At 43.7% G+C, this 26,067-nt stretch overlaps 1 protein-coding gene across 18 annotated transcripts in view; it reads left to right on the top strand.

The window, feature by feature from the left end:
* Positions 1-23,277, top strand: part of EGFL6 (EGF like domain multiple 6) — a 231,127-nt gene extending 207,850 nt beyond the window's left edge. For all 18 annotated transcript variants that reach the window (XM_077890049.1, XM_077890047.1, XM_077890037.1 and 15 more), the window contains 5 exons: positions 7,943-8,269; positions 9,726-9,806; positions 11,788-11,889; positions 14,555-14,820; positions 22,836-23,277. In XM_077890049.1, coding sequence (XP_077746175.1) covers positions 7,943-8,269; positions 9,726-9,806; positions 11,788-11,889; positions 14,555-14,820; positions 22,836-22,946 — 887 coding nt within the window. In that variant the 3' untranslated portion in view covers positions 22,947-23,277. The remainder of the gene's footprint in view (positions 1-7,942; positions 8,270-9,725; positions 9,807-11,787; positions 11,890-14,554; positions 14,821-22,835) is intronic.
* Positions 23,278-26,067: the final 2,790 nt, after the last annotated feature.

The following is a 26,067-nucleotide window of genomic DNA, read 5'->3' as shown; positions in this document are numbered from 1 at the left end:
ACATGAGCAGGGGGAGGGACAGAGGAAGAGGAAGAAGCAGACTCCTCACTGAGCAGGGAACCTGCCATGGGGCTTGATCCCAGCACCCTGGGGTCATAACCTGAACTGAAGGCAGACGCTTTACCAACTGAGCTACCCAGGTGCCCTGGATTCACATTTTTAGCAAAGATTCTCATTGTTCTTGTTGGTGAATTCTTTAATGTTTAGGTGGTTTAAAAAGTTTAAATTGATAAACCAAATATTTAACCAGAAAATGCCCCTGCTATGGAGCTATGACAACAACAGTAGCTTATTTCTCATTCATACTATGTCTAAAGAGAGTCATCAGGCATTTCTTCTCATTGCAGTCACTGAGGGAGCCACGTGGCAGAAGCTCCATCATCTTATGATACCCCAATACCAGTCTGAGGCCTTAGGGTTTGTCACAGCAGGGAAAGAAGCATGGACAACCACACAGCAGCTCTCAGTTCATTTAGCTTGAAAGTAGGGGCAAAAAATACGTCCTCCTGCTGCGTGTATGAAAAGAGCTAGAAATCCTGATGAGTATTGGAATGTCTACCGAGGCGAGTCAACAGTGATTTCAGTACATTCACTCTCCAATGTTCAAAGTCAGGTTTATCCTTCTGCTCTTGAGCCTTTTAGCCCTGGCTCATCGTGTGCCTCGATTTGTTTGCTGCCCCAACTCCACTCTCCTGTATACCCCTTAGCAGAGCTCCCACATCCTCCCACGCCTGTGGCTGCAGGTAGTGCCTTGACCTGTCCCAAGCCCTCGTGTGGCCAGTACTCCTGATGACACAGCACAGCGGCCCCCCTGACGGCAAAAAGAAAAGTGTCCACCCCGTGAATGACACTGAGCAGCACAGCCGTAAAAGGTCACAGTATCCCAGTGGGCTGTGCTTGAGTGCCGCTGGACGAGAGTGTGTACAAAAGGAAGAGGAGGCTGGAAGTCAGACTCTCTGAAGAGGTGCCAAAAGTACTGGGCAGCGTTTCATCTGGAAGAAACTGTGGAAGAGTATAAATGACGCCTGTAGATCCTTTAAGGAATGAGAAAGAAAAGTGACTTCCCAAAGCAGACTCGGAGCAGTGGGTGGAGGCTCCAGCCCCTCACAAATGCCGGCCAGGTAGCTGAGAGTGGGGTCAGGAGCCCTGCCAGGGGCACATTCCACCACGTGCGGCCCCCTGCGTTGGGCTGAACGTGGGATTACAGAGCCACTCAGTCTCTGGCAACTCTGTGCTGTGGTTTCTATCCCCCTGAGCCCTGTGCTCCTTCTAGAACTTTATTCAAAGACAGAGAAAGAGAGATTGGCTGCCTGTGCAGGGCTGTGCATGCCTGGATCGGAAGGGGGGATGCCATAACCTGGAGAGGCCCCTGCAGAGAAAACTGAGTGAATCAGCTTTCTGTATTGGATGATGGTCAAGGGCTCCTTCTCGCCACCGGATTCAGTTCAGCTGTTGGTCATTACCCCAAATGGCCCGAGACAAGTGAGGCTGGGATATACACGTTCAGATTTGGTAGCAGAAAGGAGCCCCTTGACCATCAGATTCAGTCTGAGCTCTGCCCCTTACTGCCTGTGACCTATAATAAGGTTTTTTTAAACTTCTAAGCTCCATTTTCGGGGCGCCTGGGTGGCTCAGTGGTTGAGCATCTGCCTTCAGCTCAGGTTGTGACCCTGGGGTCCTGGGATGGAGTCCCACACCGGGCTCCCCACAGGGAGCCTGCTTCTCCCTCTGCCTGTGTCTCTGTTCCTCTCTCTGAGTCGCTTATGAATAACTAAATAAAATCTTTAAAAATAAATAAATAAATAAGTAAATAAATAAATAAATAAATAAATAAACTCCGTTGTCTCCTGTGCAGCTTGTGATGAGCCAGGCCCCAGTCCCTGGGCACCCCCTAATCTCAGCAAGGCAGGGTAAACAGTTCCCTGCAGATCCTTATCTCCAGTGAGGCAGGCTCCCTGCAGGTGGCCGTGCACTTTCTCTAGAATGCTGCTCAGCCCCTTTGAAAAGACAGCCCTCAACCGCTGGATGGTGGGTGCCAGGAGTCTGGTTAAGGACCGCAAATGGTCGCAGGATGGGATAGTTTCAAGGTCTGTTCTGCATTGGTTCCCAGATGTCCCCAACAGGATGGAGCCCGTTACCCACAGTGATTACCTGCCCATGGAGGCACCATCTTTAGCTTTTCTCCCTTCCTGCCTTGCTCTCCTCCTTCCACTACCCCCGCCTCCTGGGATCACCTCCCAGATAAACCCTCTGTACCCAAATCCTTGTTTCAGATTTCTGCTTGGGGGAACCCTCATTAAAACAGGTACCTCTCAAGTACATTGTAAGGTTTGAATGGAGGTAATATAGGTAGAGAGCTTAGTTCAACTGAGCACATAGTAGATGCTCAATAAAGTTACTTATGGTTATTAATCGTGCCATTTCAAAAACTGTTTCTTAAAGGCCAGCTACTCTTTAATCTGCAATTCTGTAAAGGGAGATGCACAAATGCTATTGCATGTAAAAGAGATGCCTCAGGAAAACACTTGTTTCAACAAGTGGACAGCTCACCTCCACATACCCATCCCTGGCCTCAGGCCTAAGAATCAAAGTAATAACTGCCCAGAATAAACCTGGAGTCACTTTCCTTCCTGATCATCTAACACCTTCGAAACCCCAATGTGTCATTTTTTAAAAAGATTTTACTTATTTATTTTAGGAAGAGAACGTGTGAATGGGTGGAGGGGCAGAGGGAGAAAGAATCACAAGCAGACTCCTTGCTGAGCGTGGAGCCCAATGTGGGGCTCAGTCTCACGACCCCAAGATCATGACCTGAGCCAAGATCAAGAGTCAGACGCTTAACCAACTGAGCCACCCAGGGACCCTCATAGTGTGTTATTAATGTCCGAATGAAGGCAGCACCCCTAAGCATGCAGCAGAATAGCTGTTTGCAGCTCACATTTTCTGTATTGTCCTCCAGCATTTTTAAATTCTAAATCCCACATCAACACAAACACTTCTTGTGTCAAGAGGACTTCTGTTTTAGTCTGACCATCCAGCTTTAGGCATATTCTTGGGTAAAACAAATTTTCCTTTATTCTCTGAGACCTCAAACTCATCACAATGTTCTGTTTGATACCCTGAAACCATTTTGTTTTTTTTGTCCATTCTGCAACTGAATTTTTTCTTTCATCTTTCACCAGTGTTTATTTAAAAGAGAAAATGATCTTTGGGTCATTCACTGTAGTACTTGCCCAGCCCTTTCCGGTCTGCTTTGATTCTCTGTAAAATAAATAGCCATGTCTCTGTTGAAAATTGATCCTAACAGACTCCTAACCACACTGCTTAAAGGATGGCCCAAAATTCACTCTTCTGTGCATAGGAAAGTCATACAAAAAAAACTGAGAGACTCGCATCTAATTACCATACAGCATCATAAAATGTTATGTTGTAAAATACATTTGTATGCACATAAATTGTTATAATTTATAATATATGGCATTATATACGGTATAATATATGGCATTGATATACCAACTTTTGAGTTCGTTTTTTTTTTCAAAGATTTTATTTATTTATTCATGAGAGACCCAGAGAGAGTGAGAGAGGCAGAGACACAGGCAGAGGGAGAAGCAGGCTCCATGCAGGGAGCCCGACACGGGACTCGATCCTGGAACTCCAAAATCATGCCCTGGGCCAAAGGCAGGCACTAAACCGCTGAGCCACCCAGGGATCCCCCAAGTTCATTGTTTTTGCAAAAGTCCAGACTCTGTGTTACAATACAGAGGAGGAGTTAGGGCCTGGGTGGCTCAGTCAGGTAAGCAACCAACTCTTGATTTCGGCTCAGGTCATTGATCTCAGGGTGGTTAGATGGAGCCCCACATTGGGCTCTGCACTAGGCATCGAGCTTGCTTAAGATTTTTTCTCTCCCTCTCATCCTCTCTCAAACAAGAAAAAAAAAGAGGAGTTAGTAAGATTGTCCTTATGCACATATTACCCAGGGGAAGGAGTTCCCTAAATGTAGACATGTATGGATTTTTCCTGGTCTAATATATGTGAGGGTTAACAATACACTGTTAGATAATTTGGTCTTAATTTGACAGTAGCTCTACTTATTCTAAGCAAATCAAAACTTTGATGATTACCTGACTTGAGTAGTAGGTCAATTTAGGAAAGGAAACTGTCATTTTTTTACTAGCATGGCTTCTAGAATCCCATTACCTTGGCTTAACTCTTGGCTCCCTGGCATACTATCTGTGGGCTGTAAACAATTTAACCTTTAGTGCTTTGGTTCCCACATCTGCAAAATAAATATAATAGTATCTGGCCCTTAATATTCTTTTGATGATTACATGAAATAGTCCATACAAAATAAATAAATGTCCATATAAAGGGCTTAGTTCCAGCCCAGAATATATTAAATGCTCAATAATTGTGCGCTAGTACTAAGAGTAATAGTGGTAATGGCTTCTTTACCAGAATTCAACAGTTGTTCCCACTGAAAAAAAAGGGGGGGGGGCAGCCCCGGTGGCCCAGTGGTTTAGTGCCTGCCTTTGGCCCAGGGCCTAATCCTGGAGACCCGGGATTGAGTCCCACGTCGGGCTCCCTGCATGGGGCCTGCTTCTCCCTCTGCCTGTGTCTCTGCCTCTCTCTCTCTCTCTCTCTCCGTTTCTCATGAAGAAATAAATAAAATCTTTAAAAAAAAACAATTTCCTTAGTCATTAGAAATGTGCTTCTGATTTAATTCAATTTATAGACTGCATATTCAAGATCATAGGCATTGCTACAAAGGGCCATTCCAATTTTCTTCTTTCAATTATGATATAAACATTAGAAGTTTGAGTGTATGTCCTAGAAAAAAATATCTTTTTAACTCACTAAAAGATTTTAAATATTCTGGTGGTGAATTTTAAAAAGTAATAGCAAACAGGGGCATTTTGGTGGCTCAGTCGGTTAAGCATCTGACTCTTGGTTTCAGTTCAGGTCACAATCTCAGCGTCATGGGATCGAGTCCCACATTGGGTTCTGCACTCAGCTCAAAGTCTGCCTCAGATTCTCTCTTCTTCTCCCTCCAGCTCACACACACAGCCTCTCTCAAATAAAATCTTTTAAAAATAAATTAATAAAAATAATAGCAAACAGGCCAAAACTATGTTGGGCACTCATTGTAGTAATTGACGTGTATTTGCTCATTTATTTTATTTTTAAAATATTTTATTTATTCATGAGAGACACACTGAGAGAGAGAGGCAGAGACATAGGCAAGAGGGAGAAGCCAGCTCCCTGCGGGGAGCCCAATGTGGGACTCGATCCCAGGACCCTGGAATCACGACCTGAGTGGAAGGCAGACACTCAACCACTGAGCCACCCAGGTGCTCCTAATCGAGAAACTTTTAAGAAAAACAATCACCAATTAAGTCAAGTTGGAACCACCAATACCTAGATAAAGCCACATCTATCCATTGATAGTCATGCACATGCCTAGCTTTTATCCCTTGCCTCAGCTCTTTTTACATATTATAGGAGTGAAATTGTTGACACACAAGGGTTGCAATGGTTTGATTTTTTTTCAATAGGAAAAATCAAAACTTCAAAGCAGAAACTGCAAGCAGATGTTTAGGTTTGCCTGATGTGGGTTGAAACCCTCTTCCTATTTATTTAGTAAAGGCCCTTAGTTTTATGTTACTGATTGCATGAAGGAAATTTCCAGGGAATGAATGTTTCCTGTTAATTTTTCATGTGAGGGCTCCGGAAAAGATTCAGGGAACTGTCGACAAAATTACACAATGGGACCTCCAGAGGAAGGTCCATATGATCAGCACCAGTCAAAACTTAACATGCAGCCTCTTGCAGAGAAGCTGAAACAGGCCATCTGAAGGTCAGGAAAATGAGTAATGATGCGTTACTTGTAGTACTAGGCGTTGGTTTCCAACCCGTATCTGCAGACTGCCACACTGATAAATAGCTAGAACGTTTCATTGAAAAGGGAAATGTACTTCTTGCCATAACAGCTTTAGGTTGATTTCAAAGTAAAAGCAATGTATTAAGAGCTATATGTATATTTTCAAAGCATCGTTCCTTCTTCTTTTGATTTTCCAAAATAGTATAGACTTTGCCTCATTTATTTTTCTACCCCTTTGGTAGAGATTGAATCAGCCAAACGATGGAGAAGGAACTGAGTGGGAGAAGAGACTAGAAGATTGCCAAGAAAAATATTCCAATAAAATCCCAATCCAATTTATTTTTCTAGCATTCTTTGTAGGCACTGAACTTAATGTCTCCTCCCTTATATCGTTTTCCTCTTTAACTATGTCCAAGTAGTAGAATTGAGTGAATTGGTTCAGGTGTCGTTAGACCCTTTCTTGCCTAGTCTTAGACTGGCATATGCCTAGATATTTTATAAAAGGACAATATATCTGATGTTAAAGATCAGTGTTTTTAATTCTTTTTTTAAAGATTTTATTTATTTATTCATGAGAGAGACAGAGAGAGGCAGAGACACAGGCAGAGGGAGAAGCAGGCTCCATGCAGGGAGCCCGATGTGGGACACGATTCTGGGTCTCCAGGATCACAACCTGGGCTGAAAGCGGTGCTAAACTGCTGAGCCACCCGGGCTGCCCAATTCTTTAAAAATTACTTTTTTTTTTTTTTTACATCAGTTCTTAATTATCATGAGTAGATCCCTGGAAAGGAGGCATGCATCTTTGGACTCTAGATCTCAAGGAATTTGAACCAGTCTAGAGAAAAGTAACCCTTAACCTTAAAGCAGGAATAAACCATTGGGCTAGAAAAGGAATCATTCATCTTCTTGACACCTCAAATTCTAACTCTGCCCCAGGTAGCTGAGTGACTTTAGGCAAGTGACTCAACATCACCCAGTTGTCTCATCTACAAAACAAAGGTGTTGGGCTAAATGACCATTCTTCTACCTCTTGTATTCTCTACATTCTGCATCCCTCTCCCCACCCCCCCCACCCCCGACATTGGTCCACTAGAGGGTAAGAGGAATCAACCTAGAAGTGCATTATTTTATTTTATTTTTTTAGCAGTACCTTAAAAAAAATATTTTACTTATTTATTCATGAGAGACACAGAGGCAAAGACACAGGCAGAGGGAGAAGCAGGCTCCCTGCAGGGAGCCTAATGTGGGACTCGATCCTGGGACTCTGGGATCACGCCCTAAGCCAAAGGCAGATGCTCAACCACAGAACCACCGAGGTGTCCCAGAAGTGTATTTTTAAAAGCAACTTAATTTAGTGGTGAGAAATAAAAAATGAGTATAAGATAGTAAATACAGCAGTCTCTCTAAATATTCAATAAATAAAATCATTTAGTTTTAGATAGTAGTTGATTGAGATGAAGAGACTCAAAGGGGAGCGAGAATAGGGAAGAACAATTGGATATGTATACATTGAACCAGAAGTCCCCATTTTTGTATTACAAGTGGTCCATTATTGGCAAGTTATATGGTTCGACCTATTGCTAGAGCTGTAATCTTGGTACGTCAAATTTGGACAAATCAGTAGGGTTGCTGGACAACACCAGCGTTGAAGAATACCAGTGTGAACACAGAAATAGTAGAGGACCCTGGAAAATCCATCACTGTGGAATCTGTAGCCCACCCTGGGGCGAGCAGGTATTTATCTGATTTTCGTGATCTCTGAGGCAAAACAAAAGTGTGTCCTGTAATGAAAGGTATGGAAGACACTACCATAACATTGGAACTGCTTCAAATATAGTTCTTCCTAAAATATCAAGTGGTGGCAGAGTGCCTGGCTGGCTCAGTTGGTAAAGCGCATGACTCTCGGTCTCAGGGTTGTGAGTTCACACCCTATGTTGGATGGGAGCCTACTGTGGGTTGATTCTGGAAGCATTCATCGACCGCACTTTAAATGCTCCTTTTTTCATGAGTGACCTAATTAACAGCCAAATGGAAACTTCTCACCTTTCTTATTTATTTTAGTAATCCCTGAAAATTCTGTGAAGGAAGTCCTCAGAGCACCTGGTACCATCAAAGACAGAATCAAGAAGTTGCTGGCTCACAAAAACAGCATGAAAAAAAAGGTAAAAATTAAAAATGTCATCACAGAACCTTCTGGAACCCCTGCGCCAAAGGTTAACTTGTGGCCCCTCAACCCTGAAGAGACTGTTTCCAGAGCTAGGACCTCTAATGGAGGAAAGAAACAGAAAGAAGAGAGAAATAAAGGGGGGCTTGAGGAAGAGGAAAAATATGAGAAAGCCCTGAAGAACCACGTGGAGCGGGAGCAAAGCCTTCGAGGAGATGTGTTCTGTGAGTAACAGTTTTGTTATTTTACACATTTTATGAAAAATGAATTGTGATTTCTCCTGACAAGTGAAAGAAGATGAGACAGCTCCATGCCTGAAGTAAAATTGGGTTCAGTGCTGATGCTTAAGAAGCAGGGTTCTCTGTAAGGTCTGGAAATTAACATCTTCTGCAGATCCCAAATCAAATTTGCTGCTGTGGGAAACAAGGAGGATAGAAGTCCTTCCCCCTTCCCCCGGGGGGTTTCCTATTTGATGCAGACCCTCTTTCTGCTCTCAGCCAAGCACACTTGCTTGCCCCGTGAGCACAGTTGTCTGACTCCCCACCTCTCCACGCAGCACACCCTCAAACCAGAGACACCCCGGATCCAGGTGGATCTGCCAAGCTCCGCCTTTTTACTTTTTTTTTTTTTTAAAGATTTTATTTATTTATCCATGAGAGACCCAGAGGGAGAGGCAGAGACATAGGCAGAGGGAGAAACAGGCTCCATGCAGGGAGCCCGATGTGGGACTTGATCCTGTGACTCCAGGATCACACCCTAAGCCGAAGACAGACACTCAACCGCTGAGCCACCCAGGCGTCCCCGCTTTTTTACTTCTTGAAGGCACTTTTGACAGGTCCGCTGGTGCAAGGGGAATTTCACAGTTGTGTGACTACACTTTAAATAGCCCAAATGAGGGCAGCCCCGGTGGCTCAGCGGTTTAGCGCCGCCTTCGGCCCAGGGCCTGATCCTGGAGACCCGGATCGAGTCCCATATTGGGCTCCCTGCATGGAGCCTGCTTCTCCCCCTGCCTGTGTCTCTGCCTCTCTCGCGCTCTCTCTGTGTCTCTCATAAATAAATAAAATCTTTAAAAATAAATAGCCCAAATGACTGTTGTAGGGAGGAACATTCTATAGAAGAGCTTAAGTTTTCTCTATGAATTGGATGACTGCCCTTCTCACTGGCTGCTCTGTGGAACCCACCATAAGTCTCAGCCCCTCCAGGGTACTTTCCATATTAACCCCTCAATGTCCCCACGCTGAGACTTTGCATTTCTTTCTCACCGGGCATTTGTTGCTGCCTCTGGGGTGTTTTTGCCTTGTCTGTCCTTGGCTCCATAGCTGTTCGATTGAACCAAATAAACGGTAGACCCAGGCCCACCTCTGCAAGAAGTAGCATACCAATGGCATCATCTCCTCTAACAGAGAGTGAAAATCTCGAGAAAGCACACTTCCAAACCTGGTGAGAAGGGACACGTTACTAGTGTAGGTGTTTAGGACATCTTTGGAAAACGATGTTCTAGACGAGGAAACTGGAACCAATATGAATGCTTTGGGAATGTTAAGGGAACTGCCCTTCCATATTCTATAATTAGAATACATGATAAAACTCTCTTCATTCATTCATTCATTCATTCATTCATTCATTCTTAGCATGTGAGGGTTCAGGGTTTTTCTTAACTGATCAAATGTTGTTTATTAGCCCCTAAGGTGAATGAAGCGGGTGAATTGGGTCTCGTTCTGGCCCACGGAAAACCTGTAACATCCAGACTGGAACACAAAGGTAAATAATCCTTTGTCTCAAGAGTGTGCCCTTCTGCAGCATCCCACATCATTTTAATTTCTTTGTACGATGAGATCATTATTTAGGAATCACTGCTTCATTCCTAAAGACCCAAGGGAAAAGTCACTACACCTTGACACACCGTGCCCGTATGAAAATAGTGGGTCCTTACGTGATTCGTAAGGTCAATATGGGAAGGCTGTCTTCTCTCTGCCGCTCTTGCCTGACACCTAGAGCGATGGGTTGAGGCAGATGGTATATATTTGAAGATGGGAGGGATCCCTGGGTGACTCAACAGTTTGGTGCCTGCCTTCGACCCGGGGCGTGATCCTGGAGTCCCGGGATCAAATCCCACATCAGGCTCCTGTGTGGAGCCTGCTTCTCCCTCTGCCACTGTCTCTGCCCCTCTCTGTGTCTCTCATGAATAAATAAAATCTTAAAAAAAAAAAAAAAAGAAGATGAGAGAAAAGGACTCATTTGCTTCAACCTCCACACCTGAGGGCCCACTGAAAATTACCATGGACTAAATTCCAAGCCCAAGTGCCTGTGTCTGTTACCTGTTGTCACAGTAGCGCTGCATAATAAACAACCACAGACCCTCAGACCTACAGTACTAAATGTTTATTTTTACTTATGAGTCTGTGGATCAGCTGGGTAGTTCTGGGTGGGTGGGTCTGGGTGGGTCTGGGTAGGACTTACCCCATGTGTCTGCAGTCAGCCGTGGACTTACTCAGTGACTTTGCTGATCTGAGCTGTGCTCTTGCATGTGCCTAGGGCCTTAGTTGGGACAACAGGGTGACTCAGCTGTGCTCTGTGTAGTGTCTCATTCTCCAGCAGGCCAGCCAAGATGGTTCTCTTGAAGCAGTGGCAGGGTTCCAAGAAAGAGCAGGAGCACACAGGCCTTTTGAGGTCTAGGCTCAGAAATGGCACAGCATCACTTCCATATTCTGTTGGCCAAGGCAAGTCACAAGGCCGGGCTGGACTCAAGAGTTAGGGAAGGTGCTACAAAGTCATATTGCAAAGAGCATGGATACTGGGAGTGATTTTTTTTAAGATCACAACAGAATTTGTCCAGAATGACTTCACAGATTTAAACCGAAACACAGTATCTGCTATGACATTATCCTGAAGGCCATTTCATTTGCCACGATCTGTACTCCATGCAGTTGTTCTTTGTTAGATTAATAATGGTTTAAAAAGGCCACAAGAGAGATTGAAAGAGAGATATTTGTTACTCACGGGGCCTGGAGGATCACAGCACACTTTGAGCACTACACAGGGAAGTTGAGGCAGGGTGCTTAAAGAGAGAGACAGGATCTAGGGCACACACCCTTATTAGTGTTCATGTGCGGAGTACTTTGGGGTTCCGGGCTGAAGCTGGATTGGTCAATTCAAACCAGAAAGATCAGGGTCTTATTGAGCTCTAGGGGAGTCCTGTTTTTTTAATGATTAGTTTATTTATTTATGAGATATATAGAGAGAGAGCATGAGCAGGGGAGAAGAACAAGAGAGGGAGAAGCACTCACTGCTGAGCAGGGAGCCCGATGAGGGGCTTGATCCCAGGACCCCGGATCATGACCTGAGCCGAAGGCAGATGCTTAACCGACTGAGCCACCCAGGTGGCCCGCTCCGAGGGAGTCTTATCTAAGGAGTGCACCTGTAGGGTCCTCTAAGAGGATGGCCCTAGGAGCAGGGGAGGCCTGTTGATCACAAACGATGTTGGGAAGTCATATCAAGAACTTATATTTCCTTGTGACTTGGCAGGCTGCTCTCTGTGGCTTCCACTAGCATGAGGGGTGAAGGTCAGTTGTAGGGTATTTGGCCAAACAAAATGGTTGCCAAGGCAGCAACACCATAAGCTACTCCCTCAGCTCAATACTCGACGGCAACTGGAAACATCACATTGCCTTCCAGAGCTCCAAATGTTAGACATGTTTCTAATGCCCTGAATGATTATGAAATGTACCCTCGTTCTTCACAGATTTAAATATCTCCGTAGACTGCAGCTTTGACCATGGGGTCTGTGACTGGAAACAGGATATAGAAGATGACTTTGACTGGAATCCTGCTGATCGAAATAATGGTATTGAGATTTTATTCTTTTGTGTTCTGTGATACAGCACGGGTAAAGAAGCCTCTCCAGTGATACAGGAGAGGTATCACTCTTATTATTTATCCTTATTATTCCTAGGTCTTGTTAGGTCAGGGTTGTTTGTCATGTTTGGAAATTTTTAGACCTTCCTGAAATCTCTCCTGATAAATGGCTGAGTTGGTTCAGCATATATGCTCCACCTTATTATCCCTCTTACCCTGCCCACCCACACACAGGATGTCCCAGCAAAACTCTTCCATAGTCATTCCTGCTGCTGAGAGAGAGATGTTGGAATTAATGTACATTTTTTAAAAAGAGTTTTAAAGGAAACTATTTTTTAAAGTAATTTCTGTGCCCCACATGGGGCTCAAACTCACAACCCCGAGATCCAGAGTTGCAAGCTCTGCCAACGGAGCCAGCCGGGTGCCCCAGAATTCATGTACCTTTTAAGAGCACGGGGGGAAAGGTAGAAAGACATTGTTCCTTTTCCCGGTTTGCCAGCTAATGGTGCTCTGTAGCTTTTGTTTAGTTTTTTTGTGGGAAAATAAATCTGGAAAGGAAATATGACCTCTGCCTATATCTGAAGTTTTAGTGAAGTCACCCCTCAAAGTCTCCACACCGGAATGAGCCATCAGGTCAGCAACCTGAACTTTCCCCTCTATTGTTTGCAGATTTCCTTCTGGCCACTTAAACTGGGACTTTTTCAACTTCGGCTCCGAGCTGTGGCATTCCAGCCCTTTCCACTTCTTGGTTCAACACTATTGATGGGCCCCGTCTTTCCCCTTGGGTAGAGCATTTGGCTGGCAGATCCCATTCGGAGCATAAATGGAATCCCTGTCTCCTGGCACTGACCATGTAGTTAGAGACAGCTCTGGTTCTCAGGTTCTTTACAAATCCATTTATTTATTTGAGGATCTACCAATTCAGCCCTCATTTATAAGATCCTCCTATATCCTTCCTCTAGATTAATTCTTCCTTTAGATCTCTCCTTTCACATGCAACCAGGAAACCTGGATATCCCCTAACAAAAATTCCTTGTAAAACTTGAGATTAGGGTAGAGGGGATACACATCCCATGAAGCAAGTTGTGTGAGTGAGACTGTCCCCAAAGATTCAGGGCAACCACAGGGCGAGCTTAACCAGTCTGGACACAGTACGTCTTCGGAGAGCCTGTCTTGTCTGTAGTTAACTTGAGTTCCTCCTTCTTCCATCGTGACATCTCCAAGTTTACGTCTGCCAGGGCTGTATGACACGGGGATCCCGTAGGTCATTCCAGGATCTCGACAGTTTGCACAGTCAGTACATCTTAGGTTGGGTTTCCCAGCAATGGGAAGTCCCGTGTTGACAAACACGATTCACAAAAGGCCCCAGGGTTGTCAGCCTTCGTGTCACTCACATGATACTTTCCTCCCTCCTGCTGCACCCCCTAGGGTGCTAGGTGGGCTTGTCTTTCCCTGCAGAGTTAAACATAAGAAAGAAAAACGTGGGATGAATCAGCGTTTTTAAAATGATAAAATCTCCAGGACAGATCAAGATGGGCTTTAGTGGAGAGAGGAGATATCTGCCACAGCGGGTCCCAGAAGAGAGGGTGTCTGTGGTAGGGTGGCTAGACAAAGTGTAGCATGCCTGCATTTCAGATGAGCAGTGAATATTTTTCAGTATATCTCAGACATGTGCTGATCTGAAATGCAAACTCTCCTGAGCCTCCTGTATCTTTATTTGCTAAATCTGGCAATTTTACTAGCTGGAGAAGAAGACCAGACAGTCTCTGAGTCCAGTGAAAACTAAGGCAGTGTCAACCTGGCTCCTGCAAGTGTCTCCGGGAAGGTGCTAGCAGAAGACTTGAGCCCCTACCTCCAGCCCCCAGTGTATTCCTCCTGACTTCCACAGGAATTCCTTCTTTGCATTCAGACCCCACTCTGCGAGACCCCACTCTATGAGACCTCACTCTATGAGACCCCACTCTGTGAGACCCCATTCTATGAGAATGTTTGCCCAAGTTCATCAAAGCCACAGCCAGAGGCTGGGAGGTGAGCAATGTGCACTACCGCTGGTTAAAAGATACTTAGGAGGTGGATCTTGGAAACAGGAGACGTGTTCCTGGCATCCTGAACTGGAACTCAGAGTGATACGTTACGAGTGGTGGTTGAGCTCCATGAAGCCATGAGTACAAATTCACGTATGTTGTGGACTAGATGCCACACCGCCTAAGTAGCTGGCCATCACACGTATCATTGACTCTGTGGGAAATTGCATACCAAGCCTCAGACAACCAAGGTGGAAGGTTTTGGAACACACATTCTCCATCAGCTGGAAATTACCCGCAGTGTTAAAAGACTCTTCCATTAGATTCTTACGCCAGGTCTGCTACCACCACACTTCAGGAACGTGGACAAATTCCTCAGTTTCTCTGACCCTTAATTTCCTTTTCTGTATCACAAAGGCTTTCATCTCTGTGATCCCGAAAATCCATTTTAGCATGTAAATTTTGTTCCTGTGTTTGAAATGAAAAGGACTTCAGCTTTCCCTATAGGAGACTATCATTCATTTTCTTTTTGTTTATGGTTTTTGTTTTTTTTTTTAAATTCCAGTTCTCTGGAATTAGCCAGACCCTTCACAATGGCTTCACTAACTGTGCGTTTTTCTTCTCCTGAAGCTGTTGGCTACTATATGGCAGTTCCAGCCCTGGCGGGCCATAAGAAGGACGTGGGCCGGTTGAAACTCCTCCTCCCAGACCTGCAGGCCCAAAGCAACTTGTGTTTGCTCTTTAATTACCGGCTGGCTGGAGTCAAAGTAGGGAAACTGCGAGTGTTTGTGAAAAACAGCAACAATGCCCTGGCCTGGGAGGAGACTGGAAGTGAGGATGAAAGGTGGAAGACTGGGAAAATTCAGTTGTATCAAGAGACTGGCACTACCAAAAGTGTAAGTGGAAAACCAGTGTTAAATGAGATACGTGCTTTTTCAGTGATTCAACAAACACAACAAAACACTCAGGTACCCAGGCCCTGGGGCCACAAGGATGAGTAAGACTTTCCCCCTCCGCCTGAAGAGTTTCTGTTCTGGAGCAAAATAAGCAAGGCAATTAGTCAGCACAAGGGCACTGTCAGGTGCCTGCATATCACACACTCTAGGAAGGATCTGTGTGTGTGTCAGACTCCTCACCAACAGCCTCTCAACCAGACCATACGATCCTTAATATATCAAAGAATGTCTTATTTTTTTGTTCTGTGCCCAGCACTTATCACAATGAATGGAAGCTAGAAGGTCATTTTTTTTAAAGATGTTATTTATTTATCTGAGAGAGAGAAAGAGAGAGAGAGAGAGAGAGAGAGCACGAGCAGGGGGGAGGGGCAGAGGGAGAGGGAAAAGCAGACTCCCCACTGAGCAGGGAGTCGATCCTGCAGGGCTCCATCCCAGGACCCTGGGATCATGACCTGAACTGAAGGCAGACGCTTCACCAACTGAGACACCCAGGTGCCCTAGAAGGTCATTTTTAAAATCTTTTTTTATTTTTTTTAAGATGTTATTTATTTATTCATGAGAGACAGAGAGAGAGACAGAGATACAAGCAGAGAGAGGAGAAGCAGGCTCCATGCAGGGAGCCCGATGCGGGACTCGATCCTGGGTCTCCAGGATCACACCCTGGGGCTGAAGGCAGGTGCTAAACCGCTGCGCCACCAGGGCTGCCCCCTAAAAAGTTTTTTAAATTAAACTGAAATTGTGGCTATTGCCTGGGATCCCAAGACAGTCAGGATCTATGGTTCCCTCGGAGGACTCACAGAATTCAGAGAAGCTGTCCTATTCGGGATTGCAGTTTATTACAGTGAAACGATAGTGAATGAAGTCAGCAGAGGGAAAGGGCGTGTGGGGCAGAGTCCAGGAGAGGGGGTACAAGCCTGCGGTATTCCTCTGCAGTAGAATCAGATGGATGGCTCTCCGTTCTCTCAGCAGTGATGCGTGACAGCACTCACAGAGTGTGGCCCACCGGCGAAGCTCACCCAAGCCCTGGCATTCTGGGTTTTTGTTGGGGGTCGGTCTGCGCACATAGCTGATCTTAGAGTTACTCAGTCTCCAGCCTCTCCAGAGGTCAGGCTGTATCTGTGTGATCCGGGGCTCTCACGGTAATGCACGTTGTTGGCCTAAATTATCTAGCATGAGCAAAGACACTCTTGAGAGGCAAGATATTCCAAGGACTTAGAGGTTATCTCCCAGGAACCAGTCAAGAGCCATACCTTCTTTAGAATGTTCAGGGTCTGGCCAACCTGGACCTCCTGGATTCATCCTTTTCTGTACAGTGGGTTTATTTATTTATTTTTTAAAGATTTTATTTACTTACTCATGAGAGACATAGTGAGAGAGAGAGAGGCAGAGACACAGGCAGAGGAAGAAGCAGGCTCCATGCAGGGAGCCCGATGCGGGACTCGATCCTGGGACTCCAGGATGACGCCCTGGGCCGAAGGCAGGCAATAAACCGCTGAGCCACCCAGGGATCCCCCAAATCTTTAAAAAAAAAGTTTGGTTGAGGTGAGAAGAGGTGAGGTGGAACCTAGAAGGGGATACACGAAAAGCTGAGTACCAACTAATGGTTTCGAGAGGAAGAGCGATTAGTAGATTCATGAAGTAGGATTCCATTTACACTTTGCTTGTGAAAGATAATGATTCATTAACAAAAGGAAAAGCCTGTTTTTTGGTAATAGGCAGAAATGGAAAGCCTGGAATCTAGTGTCAGATGTGATATTCAGTCTCTCTTTATTTACTCGTCACACTTAAGCAGAACATCTTATTTAAAATATGGCCTAAGATAGGACTATAGATAAAATACGTGTTGGGTTATAGTTGATTTTTTTCACCATTTTTTCTCTCTTCCACTGCTTTACAATGTTTAGTGCTAATGAACACAGCAATTCTAGTTTATGTTCATTTCAACATATTTGCATCAATACAAATCTAATCCACATATTTACAGTGTTGTGTGTGTAGTGTGGTCTGGGGACCATGACACTGAGCTGTGCTGTGTAGAGTTGACATCCTATTGGAAAATTGAAATATGCCTCTGCACAGCATTCGCAATGACCTCCATGACTGAATTTATATACTGAGAAATATTTCCTATAGTGTGGTAGCTTGGGGGTGAGTAGTAGTACGTGCCATAAAAACAGTGACTTTTTTTTAAAATACACAATTTTGCAAATATGCCCCCAAAGAGCCTGGCCAGCAAGGACACTCTAACACAGCACAGCTCCATCAAGAGGGATGCTCAGACCCCGCCAGGCCCTGATGCAGGCACCTGTGCCCTGTACTTTTTCAGTGTGAAAGGAACCCTTACTGGGCCATACTGGGGGCAGGAAGGGGATGCTGAATAACCTAGAGTAAAGCATGCATACCAGTTGGTCAGTGTCCTATTGGCCGTGGATATTTGTAGCCGACGCAACTCTTATTCCGTAAACAAGGCATACAAGGTAAAGCACATTACTTTCTCTAAATCAAATTCTATCTGAATCCAAAGCTGCATCCTTAATGTGGCAGGAGGGTGAGGTGGGATTCGAGCTCGGCTATTTGCTCATGCCACCCCGGTGCCCCTCCCATTACTACTTTTTTTTTTTAATTTTTTTTTTTATGATAGTCACACAGAGAGAGAGAGAGAGGCAGAGACATAGGCAGAGGGAGAAGCAGGCTCCATGCACCGGGAGCCTGATGTGGGATTCGATCCCGGGTCTCCAGGATCGCGCCCTGGGCCAAATGCAGGCGCCAAACCGCTGCACCACCCAGGGATCCCCCGTTACTACTTTTTAAAAATTTTAATTCCAGTATAGTTAACATACGGTGTTATTTCAGTTTCAAGTGCACAGTATAGTGACTCAACAATTCTATGCTCAGTGCCCATCATGGTAAGTGTGCTCTGCATCCTCGTCACCTCCTTCCAGGACTGTGTTGAATGACAGTGGTGAGAGTGGACATCCTTGTCTTGTTCCTGATCTTAGGGGGAAAGCTCTCGGTTGTTCACCATTATGATGTTAACTGTGGGGTTTTCATGTATGGCCTTTATTATGCTGCGATATGTTCCCTCTAAACCTGCTTCTGTTAAGGGTTTTTATCATGAATGGATGTTGTACTTTGTCAAATGCTTTTTCTGCATCTATTGAAATGGTCCTATGGTTTTTCTCTTTTCTCTTGTTGATGTGGATCCCATTGATTAAATCCCACTTGATCACGGTGAATGATTTTCTTAATATATTGTTGGATTCTGTTTGCTAATATTTTGTTGAGAATTTTTGCATCTATGTTCATCAGAGATACTGGCCTGTTCTCTTTTCTTGTGGTGTCTTTATCTGGCTTTGGTCACAGGGCAATGCTGGCCTCATAGAATGAGTTTGGAAGCTTTCTTTCCTCTTCCGTTTTTTGAAATATTTTGAGAAGACTAGGAATTAACTCTTCCTTAAATGTTTGGAAGAATTCACCTCTGGAGCTGTCTATTCCTGGACTTAACTGTTTCTTGAGAGTATTTTGATTACTAACTAATTATCATCACTGGTAATCAGTTTGTTCAAATTTTCTATTTCTTTCTAAGTATTGGAAGGTTACGTGTTTCTAGGAATTTAGCGATTTCTTCTATGTGGTCTAGTTTGTTGCTTATCTTTTCAAAGAACTGGCTTCTGGTTTCATTGACCTTTTTTTTTTCTACTTTATTTCTGCTTTAATCGTATTTCCTTCCTTCTACTGGTTTTAGGTTTTATTTGTTCTTCTTTTCCTAGCTCCTGTAGGTGTACTGTTAGACTGTTTATTTCAGATTTGTCTTGCTTCTTGAGGTAGGCCTCTGTTGCTATAAACTCCCCTCATAGAACAGCTTTGCTGCATCCCACAGATTTTGGACCATTGTGTTTTCATTTTCATCTGTCTCCATGTAATTTTTAAAATTTCTTCTTTGATCTCTTAGTTGACCCATTCATTGTTTAGTAGCATGTTACTAAACCTCCATACTTGCTAAATGATGTTTATAAGTTTTTTTGGCCATTGTAGTATTTTTCTTTTAAATAGGTCATATTGGGGCACCTGGGTGGCTCAGTTGGTTAAATGTCTACCTTCGGCTCAGCTCATGATCTCAGAGTCCTGAGATTGAGTCCTGCATCGGGCTCCTGAGATTGAGTCCCACATCGGGCTCCCTGTGCAGCCCACTTCTCTCTCTCCTCCCTGCTCATCCTCTATCTCTGTCTCTTGCTCTCAAATAAATAAATACAATCTTTAAAAATATATATCTTTAAAAAACAGATATTAGTTTTGTATTCAGAAAGACATTGTAATACCTAATTCAATGATTATGAAAATAATAATAGCTATAATTTATGGAGCATTATTAAATACCATGCGTTGTAAGGAGAAATAATAGAGTAATATACCTAGGGGACTCCTTAATTTTTCAATTATCAATATCAGAAATATACAGATTTAGAGGACAGCAAAATGATTCTTTTTCAAAGAGGACTAAGTTTTAGAGAGAAAAAAATAATTTGGAAAATGTCATCCTTCTTTAAAGTGACACACACACACACATATTCTATCAAAATGAATTCAATAGGGCAGCCCGGGTGGCTCAGCAGTTTAGCGCCACCTTCAGCCCAGGGGCTGATCCTGGAGACCTGGGATCAAGTCCCACGTCGGGCTCCCTGCATGGAGCCTGCTTCTCCCTCTGCCTGTGTCTCTACCTCTCTCTCTCTGTGTCTCTCATGAATAAATAAATAAAATCTTTTAAAAAATGAATTCAATAGCATGTACATACTATGGTTATAAATAGATTAAAATATGTATTCATGTGGAAGGTAAAATGCAAAATATGGAAGTACTTGTTAATTATAGATGATAAATCTTTTTTAAAAAAGATTTTATTTATTCATTTGAGAGAGAGCATGAGTGACAGGGAGGGGCAGAGGGAGTGGGAAAAGCAGACTCCCCACTGAGCCGGGAGCTTGATGTGGGGCCCTATCCCAGGACCCTGAGATCATGACCTGAGCTGAAGGCAGATGCTTAACCAATTGAGCCACCCAGACATCCCCAATTAAAAATCTTTACTTTCTTTTTTAACAAAGTGATTGTTGTCTTTTCTAAGCTTTTTAAAAACATAGATTCACACTTATAAAAAATTAGCATTTTAAAGAAAGATGCTTTAAGACTCATACTCATATCAATGCCATCATATAGCTATTCACCATCCCCACCAGCGTCTCTTTTCTGCTTCATCAGTAATCCCCAAATAGTTTTGAAGGTGATAGAGATGAAGCACTTTAGGCTTGCTGTCACTACTGTGTCCCGTTTTCTGTGGTTCTTCAAAGAGAAGAGGAGGAGCCTCAGAGGGACAAATGGGAGTGAAGAGACACTGCAACTGCCCACTGCCTAGGCTGCTCTCTATGGCTCTTATGCTCCCTGGGTGCATTTTCTTAAGAACTGCTAGAGACAAGCTGTTGCTGAGCAGCGAGTGATAGCACAACTGGGTATAGAAGTTGCTTCCTCCTCCAGTCTCTTCTCAGGAAGGAACTACTTTCGGGAAGATGTTCCTTTAGGATAAGTTTTAAAAGCAGTGAGCCCCAAAATAGACCCATCACAGCACCTACAATGGGTGGGGTAACGAGGGTGGGCATGTTTAGATCTTGAGATCTGGCAGCTTTTCCATCCCCAAAATCCCTGACAGATACCCCAGATAACTAAAAATAAATGTCTGGATAATTAATTGACATCCTAATTTGGGTTTATTTTTCATAGTATTTAGGCCTGCCTCGATACAAAAAAAAAAAAAAATAGACAAGCTTCTTATGTTTTATCAAGGAGATGTGGGATATAACAATCAAAAGCAAGCGTTTCTAGAAAACCAACTCATTCCTGACGTTTGTTCCCTGAAAGCTTAGACTCCCTGAGCAGACTATTCTGGTAAAGGGCAGAGAGAAGTGCCTGTGAAGGACGGAAGCAGAAGCACTGATGGGGTAGTGAGATTCTCCAGGACTCAGAAGCTGTACCATTGCATCTCTCTGGCAGAGCTCTGGGCAGGAAATGGTTGTCTGAGGTTTCCATTGAGGCTAGATTCTTAGCAACAAGACTCCAGCCTCAATAAAGATTTCTGTGTACTACCCAGGCATGGAAGTTGAAAAAATGAGTGACTTGGGGGTAGCTGGGTGGCTCAGAGGTCGAGTGTCTGCCTTTGGCTCAAGTCATGATCCCGGGGTCCTGGGATTTAGTCCTGCGTGGGGCTCCCTACATGGAGCCTGCTTCTCCCTCTGCCTGTGTCTCTGCCTCTCTGTGTGTCTCATGAACAAATAAATAAAATCTTTAAAAAATAAAAAAGTAGTAATGGGAAAAGAGAAAAACGTCATTCAGCTATTATTTAATAATATTTCTTTGTAAATAGTTTTGGATGAATGAATATAAAATAGTAATAGTATTAAAGATAATAGTATATCTTTAATTTTGTTAAATGGGTCACTCCTGTCATTTTGTGTGCAAATTCAAGATAAATATTCTAGTATTCATCCTCTCTCTGTTCTCTTTACATTAGACATTTCTAAAATATAAGGAAGTTTAGTTCTCTTTTGATTATTAATAGTAGGTATTTTATTTGATCTATTTTGATTAGTAGAAATATTTTATTTGATTTTTATCACAGATAAAAATTATTATAGCCTACTATGTAACATTTTTCAAAACATGAAAACAATGACATTCTCAATAATTTCTAATATTAACGCCAATATTTTAAGAAAAATGGCTATATTACTACAAATTACCAAAATCTGAATATATAAAAATCATTCACTCTCAACTATAGAGTTTTACATTAGATGTTCACAGGGAGTGTTAAATTTCTTCTAGCTTGGTTTTTTGTTTTTTTGTTTTTTGTTTTTTTTATACTAGCTTGGTTTTTGAAAAGAAAACCACATTGTTGTTTTATTTTTCCTTTAAAAGGGAATTCCAAAATTTCCTTTTCAGCCATACCTTTCTCAGCTTTTCAGGACTATCCAGATTCTTTTCGGTGTTGCAATAACCCTGTTTTCTCTGAATGTAATCCACTCAGTGCAGATACTGGCATCTGGAAAATACATTACTATATATGCAGTCTCCATGCCTGCTCCTGTGCAGTAGGGACTGATGAATTCAGTTTTTTTTTTTTTAAGATTTTATTTATTTATTCATGAGAGACACACACAGAGAGAGAGAGAGGGGCAGAGACACAGGCAGAGGGAGAAGCAGGCTCCATGCAGGGAGCCCAACGTGGGACTTGATCCCCGGTCTCCAGGATCACACCCTGGGCTGAAGGCAGCACTAAACCGCTGAGCCACCCGGGCTGCCCAGGGTTTTTTGTTTTGTTTTGTTTTGTTTTTTAAGTAATCTTTATGCACAGAGTGGGACTCAAACTCATGACCCAAGATCAAGAGTCTCAGGCTCCATCCACTGAGTCAGCCAGGTGCCCTGAGTTCAATCCTTTTTAATAGCTATTAAATAGGGCCGCCTGGATGGCTCAGCAGTTGGGCGTCTGCCTTTGGCTCAGGGCATGATCCAGGGGTCCTGGGATCGAGTCCCACATCGGGCTCCCCACAGGAAGCCTTCTTCTGCCTCTGCCTGTGTCTCAGCCTCTCTCCATGTCTCTCATGAATAAATAAATAAAATCTTTTTTAAAATACCTATTAAATAGTTTGGTCATGGGTAGCCTGGGTGGCTCAGCGGTTTAGCACCGTCTTCAGCCCAGGTCCTGATCTTGGAGACCTAGGATCGAATCCCATGTCAGGCTCCTTGCATGGAACCCACCCCTCCTCTCTGTGTCTTTGTGTGTCTCTCATGAATAAATAAATAAAATCTTTAAAATAAGAAATAAATAAACAAATAAATAGATAAATAATTTGGTCTTATCATTGACTTGAATAATTTGCAGTAATATTTTTTATCTTCTCCATTATTAGATCATTTTTGAAGCAGAACGTGGCAAGGGCAAAACTGGAGAAATTGCAGTGGACGGCGTCTTGCTGGTTTCAGGCTTATGTCCAGACGGCCTTTTATCTGTGAATGGCTAAATGTTACTGTGCTCTTTTGTATCTTTATATTTAGCTTTTTATGTCAGTTCTGTGTTTTCTAATATTACATCATAGATTGCCCCACTTTAGAAATGCAAACTGAAAAATTGTAATGTATCAACAGAAACGTTATTGTAAGCTGCCTTTCTTACATAAGATATGCCAATATTTGCTTTAAGAACCACTTGTCACCTCATTCATTTCTGAATTTATAAAACGTAGAAATGTGGAAAAAGCTCAGCTTCGCCCCACCCCAGTATATCTGATTTGTCTACACAAGTTGATGGACCTCTATGTAACATTTTTAGAATTATAAAAATACAACAAACAACAAAAACCCCACAGAGAATTGTTTCTCTGTTTGACTTTTCTGGCACTTCTTAGAAGCTGACATCACAGATTTTTATCTAAGTGACTTAGCCTGATCGTTTACAGCCCAGCTTATATATTTAAATTCTTTGTAATAATATTCAAATAATCACCTGTGTCTTGGTTTAAGTTTTTTCTAAGTAAGAAAATGTGTTATTGGTGTTCTGTTTCAAAATGTATATAATTATTTGCTTTACTGGGAAATATAGGTTTCCTTCTTTTTCTTTGGAAATACCTTATATTCTTAAAATTCTTTTTTTTTTTTTTAATTCTTAAAATTACTTCCTTTTGGGACGCCTGGGTTGCTCCGTGGTTGAGCATCTGCCTTTAGCTCAGGTCATGATCCCAGGATCCCGGGATCGAGTTCCACACCAGGCTCCCCACAGGGAGCCTGCTTCTCTCTCTGCCTCTCTCTGTGTGTCTCACATAAATAAATAAAATCTTTAAAAAAATGTGTAGTCTCAGTCTTAAATTTTTTTAAACTGAAACTTTTAGTAATCCTTTGTTTAAAAAAATCATAATCTCTTTTCAACAATGTTCTCTTTAATACAACCAACACATACATACAACCTTTTAAGATGTTAGGGGGAAAACACTGGAGTTTTTTTAGTGTGAAGTAATTTTGGCATACAAAGTCTTGTCTTCAAAGGTTGTCATTGCATCTGTTAGGATAACCTCTAGTTATAGCAACCCCCAAAATAGTCTTTCAAATGAGACCGGATGAAGATGTGCCAAGCTAAGTCAAATCAGCCTGCAGAATTGTGAGAGATAATAAAATGGCTGTTTTAAGACACTAAGATTCGGAGTGGTTTGTTCTGCAGCAAGAGCTAACTGGTACAGGTGATTTCTAAGACTGTGACACAACTCGAAGAAGAACCCCCTGTTTCTTCAGTGACCGAGGAAATTCAAGAGCACAGTTAACGGCTTAGAATCAAGGAAGACAGAAGGGAGAACTTGGAACGAAGGACCAGCGTGTCCCAGTGATCCAGGTTAAAAGAGATGTTGAATCAGAAATGAAATAGGGAGGCCTGGGAATCAGGTTACTTATGGGTAGAAAGTCATTAAATTCATTGCACAAGGCTGAGTTAAGCAGAGTTAAATCATAGCATTTCATGTTTCTTTAAGATCTCTAGTGGAAATTTCTAGCTGCCTACCCAATATCCATTCTTGAATTTTTTCCTTACTACTATGACCATGTTAAAAAATACTTTTATGTGTGTGTGTTTGTGTGGGGTTTTTTGGTTTTGTTTTGTTTTTGGTTGGGGGAGTGGAATGTGCTGAATTAGAAGGCTGCATTTCCCGACCTCTCGGAGATGGAGAACCTCCTGAAGTCATTGGTGGGGCTTCCAGGAAGGGTCATTAAAGAGAGTTGTCAGTTCGCCGCCCCTCTTGGCCTTTCTCTTCCCGTTCCTTCCTTCCTGCAGTGTGTTTGGTTGTGAAGGCAGGAGCTCTGTGAGCTACCTTGCAATCATGAGGCCAAAGGTCGTAGCTCATGGAGGAGCACATAGCTGGAAGAAGCCTGGGTCCCCGATAACCTTGTGGCATCCCTATTCCTGTCCCAAACCCGTCACTGTTCAACATTTTATAAATGAGAGAAAAATGAACCCTCTCTCGGCCTATCTAGGATTTCAAACAAAAAGCACAATCCAGACTCTGGTGATACTCTTCCCTGACCCCTGGGGGCTGCCCCTGCCATTCCCACCCCAGGACCGTAGTCTTGGGGGACTAGCTCTCTGGACCCCTACATACCAACATACTGTCTGGGATTCCAGTCAACAGGCTACAGTGTCCTGGAGCTCTAGCCCGCGCTAGCATTTTATCATACTTGGGTTCCTTTGGGGGAAGCTCGGCTCAAGTAATTTAGCCATGATGCACGTCCGTTGTCCCTGGCGCCGCTCAACCCGAAAGGCCCTTGTCATCCACCGCCTCCCGCTCAGCCCCACACCGTTAGGGGCTTCTTCCTGGACACTAGCTTCCACTCTTCCTGCCCTCTCCCCATCACACCTACTGCATCGTCCGCTAAACAAACTCCCCTCCCTCACCCTCGGCTGAGCTGAGCTCTCTCCAGGCCTCCCTCCCCCCGTGCAGCCTTAGCAAACGAAGGCTGCTCATCCTTCCACGCTGCGCACACGCACGGGCCAGCTGAAGGTGGCACCTGGTTGCTCCACTCTTGGTCACAATCTCCTACTTCTCTACTTCACGGAAAAGCCACTGTTCCTTGAGGATGCGCTTAAATAGCTCTACGGTCCTCTCTGCCCTTCCTCGCCATTGTCATCAACCGATGTGGGGACATCTATGCGAATGACCCATCCGATGTCCTAGCCTCACAGTTCTTTGACCTCTATTCCAGTTACCACAGTCTCCCCAGTCACCGCACCATGGCCACCACCTTGGACTTGATCGTCACCTCTGAGCTTGAACTCCAACATCGAACGCTCTAGTTTGTCTGGCTTTCTCGTAATCTCCTCATGCTGCTCCTTTGGACCTTTTGAAAGCCCCGTTCCCTTCTTCATTTTCTTCCCATCTCCTGCCTTCCTATCTGGACTCTAATAAAACATAACCTCGATTCTAAGGCGCATCATCCCTTCAGAGACACTCCTGCCAATACCCCCACGGCCCACGCTCTTGTCTTCCTCCACCACGGCCACCAAAGGGAGCCCCGACCTTGACTACCCCACTGGCTGCTTCTCTCTATCCCATCACCGGGCTGCTGAGCAGTGCTCCCCAAAAATGACACGTTGTGCACATCGCT

This window comes from Canis aureus, chromosome X (assembly GCF_053574225.1).
Source record: "Canis aureus isolate CA01 chromosome X, VMU_Caureus_v.1.0, whole genome shotgun sequence".
Classification (NCBI taxonomy): Eukaryota; Metazoa; Chordata; class Mammalia; order Carnivora; family Canidae; genus Canis; species Canis aureus.
The sequence above is the reverse complement of the archived record's forward strand: the minus strand, read 5'-3'. Positions and strand labels throughout refer to the sequence as shown.